This window comes from Eubalaena glacialis, chromosome 2 (genome assembly GCF_028564815.1).
Source record: "Eubalaena glacialis isolate mEubGla1 chromosome 2, mEubGla1.1.hap2.+ XY, whole genome shotgun sequence".
In the NCBI taxonomy this organism is placed as follows: Eukaryota; Metazoa; Chordata; class Mammalia; order Artiodactyla; family Balaenidae; genus Eubalaena; species Eubalaena glacialis.
The window spans coordinates 72,425,872-72,443,301 of NC_083717.1; the positions used below are offsets into that span (position 1 = coordinate 72,425,872).

At 41.5% G+C, this 17,430-nt stretch overlaps 2 protein-coding genes across 2 annotated transcripts in view; both read right to left on the reverse strand.

The window, feature by feature from the left end:
- Positions 1-17,430, reverse strand: part of APH1B (aph-1 homolog B, gamma-secretase subunit) — a 267,402-nt gene that overhangs the window by 37,081 nt on the left and 212,891 nt on the right. The window lies entirely within an intron of this gene.
- On the reverse strand, positions 7,903-8,271 carry LOC133085131 (large ribosomal subunit protein eL33-like). Its single transcript, XM_061182037.1, has one exon. The coding sequence runs from the start codon at positions 8,269-8,271 to the stop codon at positions 7,930-7,932; it is 342 nt and encodes a 113-aa protein (XP_061038020.1). The 3' UTR covers positions 7,903-7,929.

The window sequence follows — 17,430 nt, forward strand, 5'->3', positions numbered from 1 at the left end:
TGAAAGGATTCTGAGGAAAGAGTGGGGGGGAGGGGTGGCAAAAGGGGGCAGCCCCAGGCCCTGTAGGAGGTGGGCCACACCCTTCCCAACTAATAAAGTCAGACATTTCCCAGGAAATCAGCTCCTCCAACCTCATTTATGCTAAATTAGCATCTACTAGAGAACTTCCCCAAAGCCATCCCCACACTTTAATGGGAACCTGAGTAATCAGAAATAGGAAAAGCAGCCAGGAGCATGGAGACAGGGCATTTCCAAAGGAACTTGGCCAGTGTGTCTCTGGCACTGAGGGTGGGGTGGACAGAGGCCTAGGAGGGCAGGCCTCTAGAGGACCAGGGAGCCCCGCCTGTCACAGAGACACTCACACTTGCCAAACAGCCTTCTGATTGTACCTTGGTTTCCAGGGGCAGCCATCCTGGAAACGGGTGAAGGGGACAGGATTTCGAGTGGGGTGGAGAAGGGTGGGATGGGAACAGCAATGTTCTCCACGTGGCACCTGTGGTTCTCAGTACACATTATTAAATGGGAGTTTTGATACCTTTCAGCCTCCTGAGACTTTGGGCAGGGCCATCAACTCTTCTCAGGGCTGAGTTCCCTTGAATATGCTGATCTACTACTTCCTTCTGTGCACCAGCAGCCTGTCCAAAACTGAGTTCCCTGTGATAGGACAGTGTTGTGTGTCTGTGGGTGAGGGTGATACTAGTCTGCACAGTTGTCGTGGTGGGAAGATTTGAATGCCAGGTGGCAGTCTTTCCCTTGGAGACAGGATCCTGGATTAGGATCTTGGCACTTGAATGACTTTTGGAGATCACGTAGTCCAGTCACCCTATTACCGATGAGGAAACTGACACCTAGAGAGGCCAAACCAGTTCACAATGTATACACATATCAAATCACCACCATGGACACTTTAAATGTCTTATATATTTGTCAATTATACCTTAATAAAGCTGAAAAAATAAACTAAAATTAAAATTAATAAAAGAGAAGCCAAGCCAGGAAGAGAACCAGGTCTCCTCATCCCCAGCCCAGGGTTTCTATCCTGTTTCTCTATGATAGCCCCATAAAGACGTTTTGGTGTGGTGTGAAACAGGCATCACCACATGGTTGAAAATGATAAATCTGGATTTTTTTTTATAAATATGGATTTGACTAGAACATGTGAATCTTATGTGTTCTAATCTTAAATTAGAGCCCTTACTCCTTGCCTGCCTTCTTGTAGCTTCTTGTTCCCATGGGGAACTCATGTAAATGGCTTCTAGATTCACACTCTGATAGACTCTTGGGGTGGAGTTGGGGAAAGTCCAAGGCATGAGAATTCGGTCTTGCTCTTTTGAGTGCTGGGTGGTAGGCAGGCAGGCAGGCAGGCATTCTCTCTTCCCTTCCCTAAAAGATCTCCATCCTCTTTAAGTCCAAAAGAGGCTGGTATGCAAGGAGACACCCCTGGGAGGTAGCACGTGGCCCCTCTCCCGAGGAAAGGAACAGACTGAGCGAAAAATGGATAGTAACTCACATGAGTTCAAAAAAAGCACAAGTAGATCAATGGAACAGGATAGAAAGCCCAGAGATAAACCCACACACCTATGGTCACCTAATCTATGACAAAGGAGGCAAGGATATACAATGGAGAAAAGACAGTCTCTTCAATAAGTGGTGCTGGGAAAACTGGACAGCTACATGTAAAAGAATGAAATCAGAACACTCCCTAACACCATACACAAAAATAAACTCAAAATGGATTAAAGACCTAAATGTAAGGCTGGACGCTATAAAACTCTTAGAGGAAAACATAGGCAGAACATTCTTTGACATAAATCGCAGCAAGATCTTTTTTGACCCGCCTCCTAGAGCAATGAAAATAAAAACAAAAATAAACAAATGGGACCTAATTAAACTTAAACGCTTTTGCACAGCAAAGGAAACCATAAACAAAACAAAAAGACAACCCTCAGAATCAGAGAAATTATTTGCAGATGAGCAACCGACAAGGGATTAATCTCCAAAATATACAAACAGCTCATGCAGCTCAATATCAAAAAACCCAATCAAAAAATGAGCAGATGACCTAAACAGACATTTCTCCAAAGAAGACATACAGATGGCCAAGAAGCACATGAAAAGCTGCTCAACATCACTAATTATTAGAGAGTGGAAATCAAAACTACAATGAGGTATCACCTCACACTGATTAGAATGGCCATCATCAGAAAATCTACAAACAATAAATGCTGGAGAGGGTGTGGAGAAAAGGGAACCCTCTTGGACTGTTGGTGGGAATGTAAATTGATACAGCCACTATGGAGAACAGTATGGAGGTTCCTTAAAAAAACTAAAAATAGAACTACCATATGACACAGCAATCCCACTCCTGGGCATATACCCTGAGAAAACCATAATTCAAAAAGAGTCATGTACCACAATGTTTATTGCTGCACTATTTACAATAGGCAGGACATGGAAGCATCTGTCCATCGACAGATGAATGGATAAAGAAGATGTGGCACATATATACAATGGAATACTACTCAGCCATAAAAAGAAACAAAATTGAGTTATTTGTAGTGAGGTGGATGAACCTAGAGTCTGTCATACAGAGTGAAATAAGTCAGAAAGAGAAAAACAAATACCGTATGCTAACATATATATGGAATCTAAAAAAATAAAAAATAAAATGGTCATGAAGAACCTAGGGGCAGGACAGGAATAAAGAGGCAGACCTACTAGAGAATGGACTTGAGGACACGGGGAGGGGGAAGGGTAAGCTGGGACAAAGTGAGAGAGTGGCATGGACTTATATACACTACCAGATGTAAAATAGATAGCTAGTGGGAAGCAGCCGCATAGCACAGGGAGATCAGCTCAGTGCTTTGTGACCACCTAGAGGGTTGGGATAGGGAGGGTGGGAGGGAGGGAGATGCAAGAGGGAAGAGATATGGGGATATATGTATATGTATAGTTGATTCACTTTGTTATAAAGCAGAAACTAACACACCATTGTAAAGCAATTATACTCCAATAACGATGATAAAAAAGACGTGATACATATATAAAATGGAATATTACTCAGCCATAAAAAGGAACAAAATTGGGTCATTTGTAGAGACATGATAGACCTAGAGACTGTCATACAGAGTGAAGTAAGTCAGAAAGAGAAAAACAAATATCATATAATATCGCTTATATGGCGAATCTAGAAAAACGGTACAGATGAACCTAGAAAAATGGTACAGATGAACTTATTTGCAAAGCAGCAATAGAGACACAGATGTAGAGAACAAACTTATGGATACGAAGAGGGGAAGGGGGTTGGGATGAACTGGGAAATTGGGATTGACATAGATACACTACTATGTATGAAATAGGTAACTAATGAGAACCTACTGTATAGCACAGGGAATTCTTCTCAATTCTCTGTGGTGATCTAAATGGGAAAGAAATCCAAAAAAAGAGGGGATATATGTATACGTATAACTGATTCACTTTGCTGTACAGCAGAAACTAACACAACATCGTAAAGCAACTATACTCAAATAAAAATTAATAATAAAAAAAAGCACAAGTAAATTAAGCCTAAAGAAAGAGGGATGTCAAAAGGATTGATGAAACTCACAAGGGTAAATGCATTGACTCATTCAAGAAATCTTTAACTGATCACTTAATTTAACCAGGTATAGTTCTATGCACTGGGCACATTAGACCAAGAAGGATACAGAGACCCAAGCAAGTGACCCAGAAGAGGAAAACTCAAAGTCATGGACAAATTCTCAGTTAAATGGAAAGTCAGGTTAGAGGAGGGTAGTGGGAGGAATGAGATCTTAAAAAGTTGGCCAGAGATTTCAAGAGGATAACCTCTGCACAGATAACATTTTTGAAAACCTGAAAGAAAGGAGGCAGAGAGAGATACAATTTGAGAGCTACTGTGGCACTCTAAGGACTAAACCGAAGTGTTTGCACTGCATGCTGGGATAATTCATTTACTCAGCAAGTACTCACTGAGCACTTCCTATTTTTCTGGCTATGCCAGGCTCTTTGCTGTTCCTTGCCCTCACCAGATACACTCCCCTACCCTGCCTTTAATACATCAGTGTCCTCTTCTTTTGAGGGCTTCGCCCCAATGAATAGCACCTTTAGCAGATACATAAACAAACTGAAAAAGCTGTGATAGGAGAAGGAACAATATCCTAGCAAGGACCCTGTCTAATTCATCTTTGCACCCCAGTGCTGGGCACATAGTAGGCATTTAGGAAATGTTTGATGAATGAATGAATATCATTGCGAGGCACTGAGGAAGCCAAATTTTTCTAATGATAAATGTTAGCCTGGGGAATTCCCTGGTGGTCCAGTGGTTAGGACTCTGCACTTTCACTGCCAAGAGAAAGAAATGTTAGCCTGGTTACAACTCTGTAAAAAGTGCATTTAAAAAAAAAAAAAAAAAAAGTGCATTTAAAAAATCTTTTAAAAATCTACTGAAAAACACTAACAGTGGTTGAATGATGGAATTATGGGAGACTTTCTTTTCTCTATTTCCCCCATTTTGTATATTACAGCAACATTTTTTATAATGAAAAAATATATTTTAGCCCATCCCCCCGTTCCCTCCCCCGGACCCAAACTGTGAGGCTTACAACTTATTACCTAATTAAAAAAAATTGTTTGTACCATATAAATTATGAAGACTGAGAAAACATGACCTGAATTTTATAATGCAACCAACTAAAATTTATCACCACATTATTCTGATGTGTTTGCTGATATGCATGATCATTTATAGCCAGGCATAAACAACAGCTCCCATAAAACATTTTGATTAGTATTACTTGAAATAGCCAAATTGGGTCTTTTGTCTGAGCGCTGGGGAAGGGGAGGCAGAAACTGGGCCGAGGGGGATTTGACTCTGTTGCCCTCACTAGGGACTCCACTTTTCCGGCACAGTCTGTCAGGACCTGGGAGCTCTGGGGACCTCTGGCTGACAGATGTGCAGGCGTCCAAGTGCTGGCAGCAGAGCAGGGCAGTAACTGGGACTGCTCAGGCTTCTCGAAGGAGCTCTTCACCCCCAACAGGAGCGGCTCTACCACCCCAAACTCTCCTTTCCTTTCCCTCCCAAGGTCAGCTTTCTAGATGTGAGAAAGTCCGTAAGGATACTGCCTAAAATGTCATCAATAAAAATTTATTTGGGCAGCGGAAGCATTGCCTCTAGAGGGCTAGAGGAGGGACATGTTCATTCACATGACAAATATTTATCGAGAACCAATAGGCACCAAGCGTAAGCAAGGTCCCATACATACATGATATCATTTTCCCCTTCCTTCATCATTTCTTTCTTCATGCTATTATCCCCATTATACAGATAATGAAGCAGGCTCAGAAAAGTTAACTGGCCCTAGGTCACACATTTAAGTTAAGTGGTGGGAGTTGGGTGGACTGGGGAGTAGAGAGAGGGAAAGAGGAGGGATCCAAACTTAGCTCTATCAGACCTGGCAACCCACTCTCCCCGCACTTCACAAAGCAACATAGCAGAAGTTTCCAGACTTGATGTTTAAAGTCTGTGCGACTATCAGCAGCCACTCTGGGTCTCAGCCTCCTTGTTTAAAAATAAAGGGCTTGAAAATTATATTCCATTATAGGTTATTGTAAAATACTGGGTATAATTCCCTGTGCTATACAGTATATCCTTGTTGCTTATCTCTTCTATGTGTAATAGTTTGTATCTGCTAATCCCAAACCCCTAGTTTGTCCCTCCCCACCTCCTTGTCCCATTTGGTAGCCATTAGTTTGTTTTCTATGTCTGTGAGTCTGTTTCTGTTTTGTATATAGATTCATTTGTATTATTTCTTAGATTCCACATATAAATGAGATCATACGGTAAAAAAAAATAATAATAAAATAAAGGGCTTGAGAAGTATGTTTTCCAAGTGTCCTTCCAGCGCTGGTTCTTTGTCACAGTGTTCCCTCTCCTTGTCTTTGTGAAAGCTCTGCAGGATGAACACTCCCCGGTCACCAGCGCAGAGCAACGCCAGGAACTCCAGTCTCTCCGGGGATCGCCCCCTAGAGGACATCGATGGTGTTGCAGGAGCCAAGGCTCCCACTGAAGAGTCCAGGCAGCAAACAATCACAGGGTTGAAGCCAACTTTAATTACCGCTTTACCTTTTTTTAAATGGATTTAGAAAACATTCTCACAGCCCTTTCCACGCTCACCAGGGCAATGCTGCAGGAACATTTAATGATGGGGAACATTTGTAGCCTGAAGACCTACTGGTTCTATGAGTCATATTTTAAAATTAGATTATATTTTAACTTTCTACACCTCAGTTTCTTTTAGGACTGTGAGGCCATTAACTGATCCAATGCTGATTTTGCAGAGCTGCTGAAATGTGATTATAAAACAATACATTCGTCTCTACTTAGTTATTTTTATTACAATAGTCAAGTTTTGATTAGGTAATATATGCATGTGGTACAACATTCAAAAGTCACTACAGGGACTTCCCTGGTGGTGCAGTGGTTAAGAATCTGCCTGCCAGTGTGGTTCAAGCCCTTGTCCGGGAAGATCCCACATACCGCGGAGCAACTAAGCCCATGCGCCACAACTACTGAGCCTGCGCTCTAGAGCCCGTGAGCCACAACTACTGAGCCTACGTGCCACAACTACTGAAGCCCGCGCGCCTAGAGCCTATGCTCCGCAACAAGACAAGCCACCGCAATGAGAAGCCCGCGCACTGCAACGAAGAGTAGCCCCCGCTTGCTGCAACTAGAGAAAGCCTGCGTGCAGCAATGAAGACCCAACGCAGCCAAAATATAAATAAATTAAAAAATAAATTTAAAAAAAAAGTCACTACAGAGTTTTCAGTAATTACCATATGACCCAGAAATTCCACTCCTGGGTCTATACCCCCGCAAACTGAAAACAGGTGTTCAAATAAAAACTTATACACAAATGTTCATAGCAGCACTATTCACAATAGCCAAAAAGTGGAAGCAACCCAAATGTCATCAACCGACACTAGATAAACAAAATGTGGTATATTCATACAGTGGAACATTATTCAGCCATAAAAAGGAATGAAGTACTGATACATGCTACTATTTGGATAGACCTTGAAACATTATGCTAACTGAAAGAAGCCAGACACAAAAGGCCACATATTATGTTATTCCATTTATATGAAACATCCAGAAGAGGCAAATCCGTAGAGATTTTCTTATCTGCAGGTTAGTGGTTGCCAGGGTCTGGGGGAAAGGGCGAATGGGAAGTGACTGCTAATGAGTATGGGGTCTCCTGTTGGGGTGATGAAAATGTTCTGTAACTAGATAGTGGTGATGGCTGCACAGTATCGTGAATGTACTAAATGTTGCTGAATTGTACACTCTAAAATATTTAAAATGGTAAATTTTATGTTACATGTATTTGACCACAATACAAATAAATAAATAAAGGGTATTCTGTAAAAAGTAAGTTCCCCTTTCTCCAGGTCCCCTTCCTGCAGACAAAAACAACAATTAGCACTTTTCCTTCTCTACTCTTCCAGAGATTATTATTGTATGTATGTATATGTGTGGGTATATATAGTGTGCATATATAGTGTTTATTATATATGTGCTTGTATGTATTGTAAATATATATTCTTATTCTCCCTTTTTTGGGACACAAATTGTCACACCATTCTGCAACTTGCTTTTTCCACTTCAATTATTTTGGATGGTTCTGAGTCAGTACTTGTTGTTTTTAATGGCTTTTGATCCTTCCAAAATGATAAATGAAGAATATTATCTCATTATAGTTTTAATTTTTATTTATTTTCTTTTGAATGAGGTTGAGCATCTTTTCATGTGTTAAAACCCATTTGTATTTTTTTTTAATTAATTAATTAATTAATTAAACAAAAATACAAGGGAACAAATCCACACTTTTATTTATTTACTTTTCAGTAAGTTTAAATCCTTGAAGGGTACAGCATCACATGGATTCCGTGTCCAATGCCCTTAGCAGGAAGGTTGCTTCGGAATTTGGCACAAACCATGCCACTGTTTCCATGAGCACGAGTTATCTTTCCCCAGATTACTCTGGTTTTGTTAGGTTTTCCACCAGGAGTTGATCTGTTGTTCTTTGCTTTGTACACATAAGCACATCTCTTGCCTAGATAGAATTCAGTTTCATCTCGAGCATATACACCTTCAATTTTCAGGAGAGCTGTGTGCTCCCTCTGGTTCCGTAGACCCCGCTTAGAGCCAGCAAAAATGGCCTTGGACCACAGCCTTCCAGACATATTTGTCATTTTAGAAGTCCTGTTCCCAGCAGGCCCCACTTATTTGCCCCCAAAGTTCAGCTGCGGGAGCGCCACACACCTCCCTAATTAATTATTTGGCTGCATCAGGTCTTAGTTGAGGCACACGGGATCTTTTGCTGCGGCGTGTGGGCTTCTCTCTAGGTGTGGCACGTGGGCTCTAGAGCACATGGGCTCAGTAGTTGTGGCACGCAGGCTTAGTTTCCCCGCAGCATGTGGGATCTGAGTTCCCCGACCAGGGATCAAACTCGAGTCCCCTGCATTGGAAGGCAGATTCTTAACTACTGGACTACCAAGGAAGTCTCCCATTTGTATTTTCTTAACTATGACTTTTCTTTTCGTATACTTTGCCCATTTTTATGTGAAGTTGTTGGTCTTTTTCCTTTTGATTTGTAGGTGCTCTTTATAAATTAACATTATTAGCTCTCTATGGTATTAATTTTAATCTATTACCCAATTGTCTTTTGGCCATCCAACATTCGTGTAACCAGATGCATTAATTTTCCCTGTTTGAATTACCTAGCATATGGTTTCTGTTTTTCTGACTGGATCCTGACTGATACATTTGGGTGGGGTTTTTTTTTTTCTTATTCATTTGTGAGAACACTTTGTACATTAAGGAAATTAACCAATTATCTATCATACATGTTGAAATTATTTTTATTAGTTTATTTTGCCTTTTAAATATGTTTATTCTTTTATAGAAATTTTAAAATTTTATGTACTCAAATTTATCAGTATTTGCCTTTACAGTTTCTATATTTCATGGCATGCTTAGACAGGCCTTCCTCATTCTAAGATGATAAACATATTCACCTATATTTTCTTTCTATACTTTTATGGTTTCACGTTTTATATTGAGTTTTTTATTCATCTGGAACTTATTTTGGAGCAAGGAGTGAGGCAGCAATATAATTTAAATGGCTTTCCCAAATGGAAAATGGTGTTTAGTCAATTGTCTCAGTACCATTTATTGAATAGCCCTTCCTTTCTTCTTTGATTTGAAATGCTAATTTTATGAAGTATTACATTCAAATATATACTTGGGTCTGTTTCTGGACTTTTTTATTGGCTTATCTATTTCTTAGTCAGTTATACTTTACTTATTAGCCAGAAACCAGCATTTGACTTTATGGACTCATCCATAAAAATACCACTACACTTGAAGTAAGTAACTCTTGGAAGTCAAAACACAAGAAAGGGAGGGTAGAGTCTCTTCATGTCTGAGAAGCCAGATGTTGATTGAGGAGGAAATACTGAAAAATTGATCTCCTAAACCAAGGCTTCCTAAATAATTTTTGATTGATAAAGTAAATGCATTTAAATGCCAGATTTCAACCAAAAGTTATGGGGGGTTTTGTTTACTTTCTGAGAGATTTCCTAAATTTTATCTTCTAACTCTTTTACTGAGCTGTCATATTTTTAATCCCAAGGGCTCTTTATTGTTTTACAAATGCTCCTTTTTTTTTTTTTTTTTTTTAGAATCCTGTTCTTTTTTCATGGATACATTATTTTCTCTCTCTGAGGATTAACCATAGAATATATCTTTTTTTTCTCCTCTTTTCTATATTTCTCTATTTTCTTTGAGTTCATTGTTTTGTGTGTATTAGCTGCTATCTTTTAGAGACTTTTCCTCAATTATTTGAATTTTGCCTTATTTAATATTATTTTAATATAAGCCTTATTTAAGAGTGAAGCATGAAAAAGCTAATTGGAAAAATCTGTGTGTGTGAGTGAGAGAGAAGAGGATTATTGATTAAAAGGCTTCAGGCAGGATAACTAGGCAGAGACCCCACTGTCGATCTCTTAAGCCATTTCCCTTGGGCAAGTTTCACCTGAGAAGAAATCTCCAGTCTCCTGCCTGATCCATATCTGGCTGCCCGCTCCCTGGGAGTTAAGCTAGGGGAAAAACTGGTGGGTAATACAGGGACACTACAAAATGGGAAAATCTTTTGGGGAAAAAAACCCCTATGTTCAAGACCAGTAAGTTTGGGGGACTTCCCTGGTGGTCCAGCGGTTAAGAGTCTGCCTTCCAGTGCAGAAGACACGGGTTCGATCCCTGGTCAGGGAACTAAGATCCCACATGCCATGGGGCAACTAAGCCCACGCCGCAACTACTGAGCCCACGTGCCGCAACTAGAGAACCCATGTGCTGGAACTAAGACCCGACGCAGCCAAATATAAAATAAATAAATATTAAAAAAAAAAAAAAGACCAGTAAGTTTGCTGGGTAAGGACCTCTGGATATACGAGGTGTCCCTGTTTTAATAACTGCTAATATAAGTGTATGTTTGAAGGACAAATACAACATGTATCCTTTATGAACCCTTCTTAGTTCGGTCATCTCTGGCCACTGTAAGGCTAACACTTGCACCTCTAATCTGAAAGAGTACACTGTACAGAGCCCGTGTGTGTGTGTGTGTGTGTGTGTGTGTTGAGGGGATAGGACGGTGGTGGTGGAGGGGGGAGCCCTTTGGGAAACAATTCCATTCATAGGAATCCTGGGTCTACTTCCTTATAACCTTTAGGATTTTGTGCTGATGAGTATCGTTTCAGTGGCCTGTTTGGCCTCTATAAACCTCTCAATTGTTCCTTTTTCCCTTTAACTGGGGATCAGATGTGTGGGAAGATTTTTCTTTGAAATGTTTTTATTCCAGCAAGAAGGCTCAGTTTTAAACACAAAATGTACTTGTATTAGCCCTGTGCTCTCAAACTTCCAAAAGAAGGTCTTTTATAAATTTGCTGAATTCTCTGTGAGCTTGTGTTTATTAAGTCCCACTGTTTGCAAACTATTTTGCCATGACATACACATCATTTTAAAACAGGAAGTTAGCTTTTAATCATTAGGCTGAAGTCAAGTGCTTCAGAAAATAAAAAGGCTTCAAGCCTGAGAATTTAACATGACAAAAGTCACAACAGGAAGGTAGGTGACTCTGGCTTTGCCTCTTCATTCAGTCTTTGGGTTTGTTCATTGTTTGCCCACTTCTTACATACCTATTTTGTGCATGTTATAGAGTGTCATTTACACTCTGGTCTAAACCAATCAAATGAGCTACTCAGTCAAAATGCAAGAGCTCTGTTAACACATAGACTTCCTATGTACAAAGATAGGAAAAGGGGCCTTATTTTCACTGCTGTAAAATACACCATTGTGTGAATGAACTGTAATTCATTTACTAATTCTCTTGCTGATGAATGATGTTTGGGTTGTTTCCAGATTTTTCTATTACAAGCAATGCTGCAGTGAACAACCTAGCACATCCCTCCCTCCTAGCACATCCCTTGCACACATGTGCAAGTTTCACTCAGGCAACAGTTCTCAAAGTGTGATCCAAGGACCCACAGGGGTCCCTGAAGTCCTTTTAGGGGGTCCGTGAGGTCAAAACTATTTTCGTAATAATTTTCACTTTCATTCTGTCAGGCATATGCAGAGGAGTTTTCCGGAGGCTGCATGGTATGTACATAATTATGAGAAAAGGCCATTAAAATACTCCTACCATTTCCAATTATGTATCTATATGAGGCTGTCCTCTGTTAAAGCCAGACAGTAAAGAGATTTGCAAAATGTAAACAATGCCACTCATCTCCCTAAATTTTCAAGTATATATAATTCTTTTTCATAAAATATGTTGTGTTAACATGTACTGGGTTTCAATCGAAAAATGGGCAAAAGACCTAAATAGACCTTTCTCCAAAGAAGAAATACAAACAGCCAATAGGCACATGCAAAGATGCTCAACGTTGCTAATTATTAGAGAAATGCAAATCAAAACTACCATGAGGTACCACCCCACACCAGTCAGAATGGCCATCATTGAAAACTCTGCAAATGACAAATGCTGGAGAGGATGTGGAGAAAAGGGAACCCTCTTACACTGTTGGTGGGAATGTAAGTTGGTACAGCCACTATGGAGAACAGTATGGCGGTTCCTCAGAAAACTAAAAATAGAATTACCATATGATCCAGCAATCCCACTCCTGGGCATATATCCAGACAAAACTCTAATCCAAAAAGATACATGCACCCCTATGTTCATAGCAGCACTGTTCACAAGAGCCAAGACATGGAAACAACCTAAATGTCCATCAACAGATGAATGGATAAAGAAGATATACAATGGAATACTACTCAGCCATAAAAAAGAATGAAATAATGCCATTTGCAGCAACGTGAATGCAACTAGAGATTATCACACTAAGTGAAGTTAGTCAGAAAGAGAAAGACAAATACCATATGATATCATTCATATGTGGAATCTAAAAAAATGACACAAATGAACCTATCAATGAAACAGAAACAGACTCATGGACATAGAGAACAGACTTGTGGTTGCCAAGGGGGAGAGGCTGGGGGAGCGACGGAGTGAGAGGTTGGGGTTAGCAGATGTAAGCTATTATATATAGAATGCATAAACAACAAGGTCCTACTGTATAGCACAGAGAACTATATTCAGTATCCTATGGTAAATTATAATGAAAAACTATTTAAAAAATGTATATATATGTATAACTGAATCACTTTGCTGTACAGCAGAATTTAACACAACATTGTAAATCAACTATACTTCAATTTAAAAAAGACATGTACTGGGTTTATTTTAAAATTAGTTAATAAATATTTTTAAATGTTTCAATTTCTAATATAGTAAATATCAATAGATGTAACCCACATAAACAAAAGCTCTTTAGTATGGGATCTCCAATAATTTTTAAGAGGATAAAAGAGTCCTGAAACCAAAAAGTTTGAGAACCACTGCCCTAGGGTATAGACCTAGGTGTGGAACGGATGAGTTGCGGGGTAGGTGCATATCCAGCTTTAAAGGATAAATCTCATAATCACTAAACATTAAATTTTATTTGATATTATTTATATAGAAGCACCCCAAAACCCAGCAAAATTAAAGTATATATAGCTCAGAAACGCATACATATTTGCTAAAACTGAAAACAAAGAATAGAGGCCAATGTTATGCTCAAAATACAGGCTAGTGGTTACCTTTTGTGAGAAGGTAGGGGGATAGGTGGGCAGAGCAGATTGGATTAGTTCTTTTATAAAATTCTTTTCCATTATAGTTTATTAAAAGATATTGTATATAGTTCCATGTGCTATACAGCAGGACTTTGTTGTTTATCTATTTTACATATAGTAATTTGTATCTGCTAATCCCAAACTCCTAATTTACACCCATCCGCAGCATGGATTCTTAGGTCCAGTGTTTATTATTGTGCTTTATATAACTTACAGATATGCTGCATTTGTCTTTTATATACATTCTTTTATATATATTAAGTATTATGTAATTTTTCTATTCACTAAAAATAAGAAACAGCTTCTGCCCTCAAGGGGCTTCCAATCTGCTGCTGAGGTCCTATTCTTCTCCCCTGTGGGGTTTCAACCAGTTGAGAATTTGACCTGGGGCTGAAAGCATCAGCTCTATTGTTGGCAAAGCTGGATCTGAGAAAGTGGAAGCCAAATGGTTTCTCCTCCTTTCTCACCTGATCCAGGTGGTCAGAGGCAAACTGGAGATACTCTGCTGAGCCCTTCCTGAGTGGCAGGGCCACCCCGGTGGAGGAGGTGGCAGGAGAGAAACCACTGAAGGGAAGAGGAGAGAGGGGGCCTCCCTTCCTGGGGAGCAAATCTCCTGGACAAGGCACACCCAAACCACCGGCATTTGTCACCGAGCAGGAGGTGACAAATGCTGTAAGAGGGCCAAGAGCAGGTGAGCAGTGCAAGGGTAGAGTTTTTTGCAGCGAACAGTTTTTTGAAGCTTTGTGATGGAAAGCTTCCCAGAGAAGGCCACAGACATTTTGCCTCCACATGAAATGGGGTGGAATCTGGGCCAGTAAGGGGGAAATGGTGAATATTAACACAGAGGCTGAAATGGCAAGACTGGTCAGTGGGCTGAGGTCTGAGCTGGGGCTTCTTTGATCGTAATAGGACAGAACTGGCCCTTCTCTGGACACTAAGGGTGTGTCACCTGAAGGTGAGCTTAGCAGAGGGGGGTCACCAGGCTGGGCGAGTAGGCAGGTTTGGGGGATGGGGGGACTCCCCCTGTCTCCTCCCCAGGTGTGGGAGAATCCTTCCAGCTGCTGATTCCTGGGCTGGCACAGGGGTCCTGCCCTAAAGCAGAGTCCCCACTTCACCCCCCAGGGGGACAGGTGACCTTGGGTTTGTGATCCGGTAGCCTGCCAGTTGCTTGACTTTGGGCAAGGAGCAAGAGGAGTCGCACCCAGTGAAAACCTCCCTCCTGTGTATCAGGGTTTTGTTTTTTGTGAACCATTTTCTTTGTGTTTAATCCTCACAACAACTCTGTGAGGTGGGCACTAATATCTCCCATTCACAGATGAGGAGTTTGAGGGGCAGGGAGGGTAAGGGGTTACCCAAAGTCATGCAGGTCGTAGGGGATGGTGCCTGGGATGCTAGAACCCAATTCTGTCTGCCTCTCAAGGTGATATCCTTTCCATTATACTGCGTCACCCTTCTGGGCCTCAGTTTCCCCTTCTATAAAATGGGAATAACATCTATGTCCCAGATTCGTCATGAAGACTAATTGCATAACCTAGCACAGTGGCTGACTCTCCTCCTTCCCTGTCCTTCAAGCCCCAGTTGCAGGGTCAGGCCACACCCTGAGATTGCTCATCTACACCTCTCTGGGTTTGGCTACTCTCACCTACTTTCAGGACAGGGACCTATCCAGAGAGGGCTGGGCCATGAGTTGCATGGCTCATATCATATCAGTAATGCTCTCATGTTTCTGATAGTTACAGTGTTTGCCTCACTGACCTTAGGGAGCGCCCACCTTCCTCTCTCCCTCCCACCCTCCCTCCTCTATTCATGCTGATTCACACCCAGGCCCAGCTCATACCATGGCTCTCAACAGAGACTCTCACTTTTGACTTGATTCAAAGCCAGTTATTCACCACAGGCAGTGACTATGAGAAACCACAGAGGACTCACAGAGCAATGAGCTAAGAGAACCCCCGCCCCCCCAAACTATCAAAGGGGCCCTAGCACTGCGCTTGCCTCCTCTTAGACACTGTGGCTTCAACTGAGCTGCATTTAAAGGGCCAGTGGCTCTTATTTGAAAGGCTGGTTAGTCATCTACCTGTTCCTTTTGGTTTGATTCTATTTAATTAGATTTAATTCCTTTCAACAGTTAAGTGCCAGATGCTGGGCAAGGCTAGTGTGTTCAGCCTGCAGAAGCTTAGCTCCCCAGAAAACAACTTTGTTAGGGACTTAATTCCAGAAATGGAGTCTAATTCACAGATATTTTAACTAGGACAAGAGATGGAATGAGAGGGAATTGGAGGCTATGTGAGTTTTATTATTGAGGAGTCTAGTTCTCTGCCTGTCATACTGAGACTGAGTCCCCCTGACACCGAGTTCCCCTGTCGAGTTTATGATTAACCTCTCTATCCAAAACCTTATTCCCTTTCTTGTCCCACATTTGTTCCTCTCAGGATTGAGGAGTATCAATGAAAAGGGGGGACTGAAACCAAGTAGGACCCTATGGGACCCTCCTGGGTACAAAAACCCCTTAATACCCCCCTTTATTGTTTGGAGAAAAAGACTTTAATTTCCTAGGCCTTCCCTGAGTTCCAGAGAGCAGACTCAAGTTACTAATTAGGGAAGAGAAGGAATGCAGGAACAAAGGAAAAGCAGTTAAACAAGAAAAAGTAATGATAATAGTTCAGCAATAAAACTATTATCTTAGTTCCTTGTCCCAGTTCTTCCACAAGGGGTATAGATAACAATCTGATACATATCTTTGAGTTGTTCTGCAGGAACTAAGACCCCTCGTCCCCCCAGTCACCAACGCAAGTGGATGGCAACTACTACACACTGAACACAAGCACGTAGACCCCAGACCGGTTGGAACCAGAAGGCTGATGATTGAGATTCCTGAAACGTCGCCCTGCTACCTCACCACCAACCAATCAGAAGAAAGTCATGCACCCTGCAGCCCTCACCCCAAATGTTGCCTTTAAAAACCCTTCCCTGAAAGCTATCGGGGAGTTCGGGTCTTTTGAGTACGAGCTGCCTGTATGCCTTGCCTTGACCTAAGTTCAGTTCAGTAATAAGACCTCTGAGCCTCACCAGGGAGAGGAATAATTCATTCACCTCAAAGAGGCCGTGCTGCTATGGAACCGAACTTGGGTCCACTCACCCCTCACACAGCAAAGCCAAGTTACTGACACCAGGTTGTCGTGAAGGAAAGTACAGTGTTTATTGCAGGCACCAAGCAAAGAGCATGGGCAGCTCATGCTCAAAAGACCCAAACTCCCCAACGGCTTTCAGGGAAGGGTATTTAAAGGTGATATTTGGGGTGAGGGCTGCAGGGTGCATGATTTTCTTCTGATTGGTTGGTGGTGAGAAGGTAACAGGGTTATATTTCAGGAATCTCAATCACCAGCCTTCTGGTTCTAACCAGTCTGGGGTCTACATGCTTGTGCTCAGTGTGTAGTCGCCACCCTCCACGTGGGTTGGGGTGAGGGGTGTCTTAGTTCCTACAGAACAACTCAAAGATGTGTATCAGATTATGTATAGCCCTTGAGGAGGAACTAGGACTCTTTTATTGCTGAACTATTATCATTACTTTTCCTGCTTAACTGCATTTCTTTTCTTTCTGCATTCCCTCTCTTCCCTAATTAGTAACTGCTTGAGTCTGCTCTTTGAAACTCAGGGAAGGCCTAGGAGACTAAAGCCTTTTCTTACAAGCAAGAAACGGGGGACCTGGAGGGGCTTTTGTACCTGGGAGGGCCCTGCAAGGTCCTGTTCAGTTTCAATGCCACAGAGAGTTGTTCCTACAGTGTAGTTTAGAAACATGTGTTTGTGCCGCTGTGGAGCTGGAAAAGGAAAACCAAGGGAAAAAATGCAAATCAAGGGGGAAAAACAAACATAGTTAAAGCTGTTCCCGCCAACATTCTCTCAACTGGAAAGGTCCAATTCTGACATTCTGGTTCACACCTTGAAAATACATACTCGTCTATTTTTTTTTTTTTTTTTAAATCTGCGTTGGGTCTTCTTTGCTGTGTGCAGGCTTTCTCTAGCTGCGGCGAGCGGGGTCTACTCTTTGTTGCAGTGTGCAGGCTTCTCATTGCGGTGGCTTCTCTTGTTGCAGAGCACGGGCTGTAGGCATGCAGGCTTCA

What these genes read in the sequence shown, in the direction of transcription:
- LOC133085131 (XM_061182037.1), bottom strand. Translation starts at nt 8,271, where the DNA reads ATGACAAATATGTCTGGAAGGCTGTGGTCCAAGGCCATTTTTGCTGGC.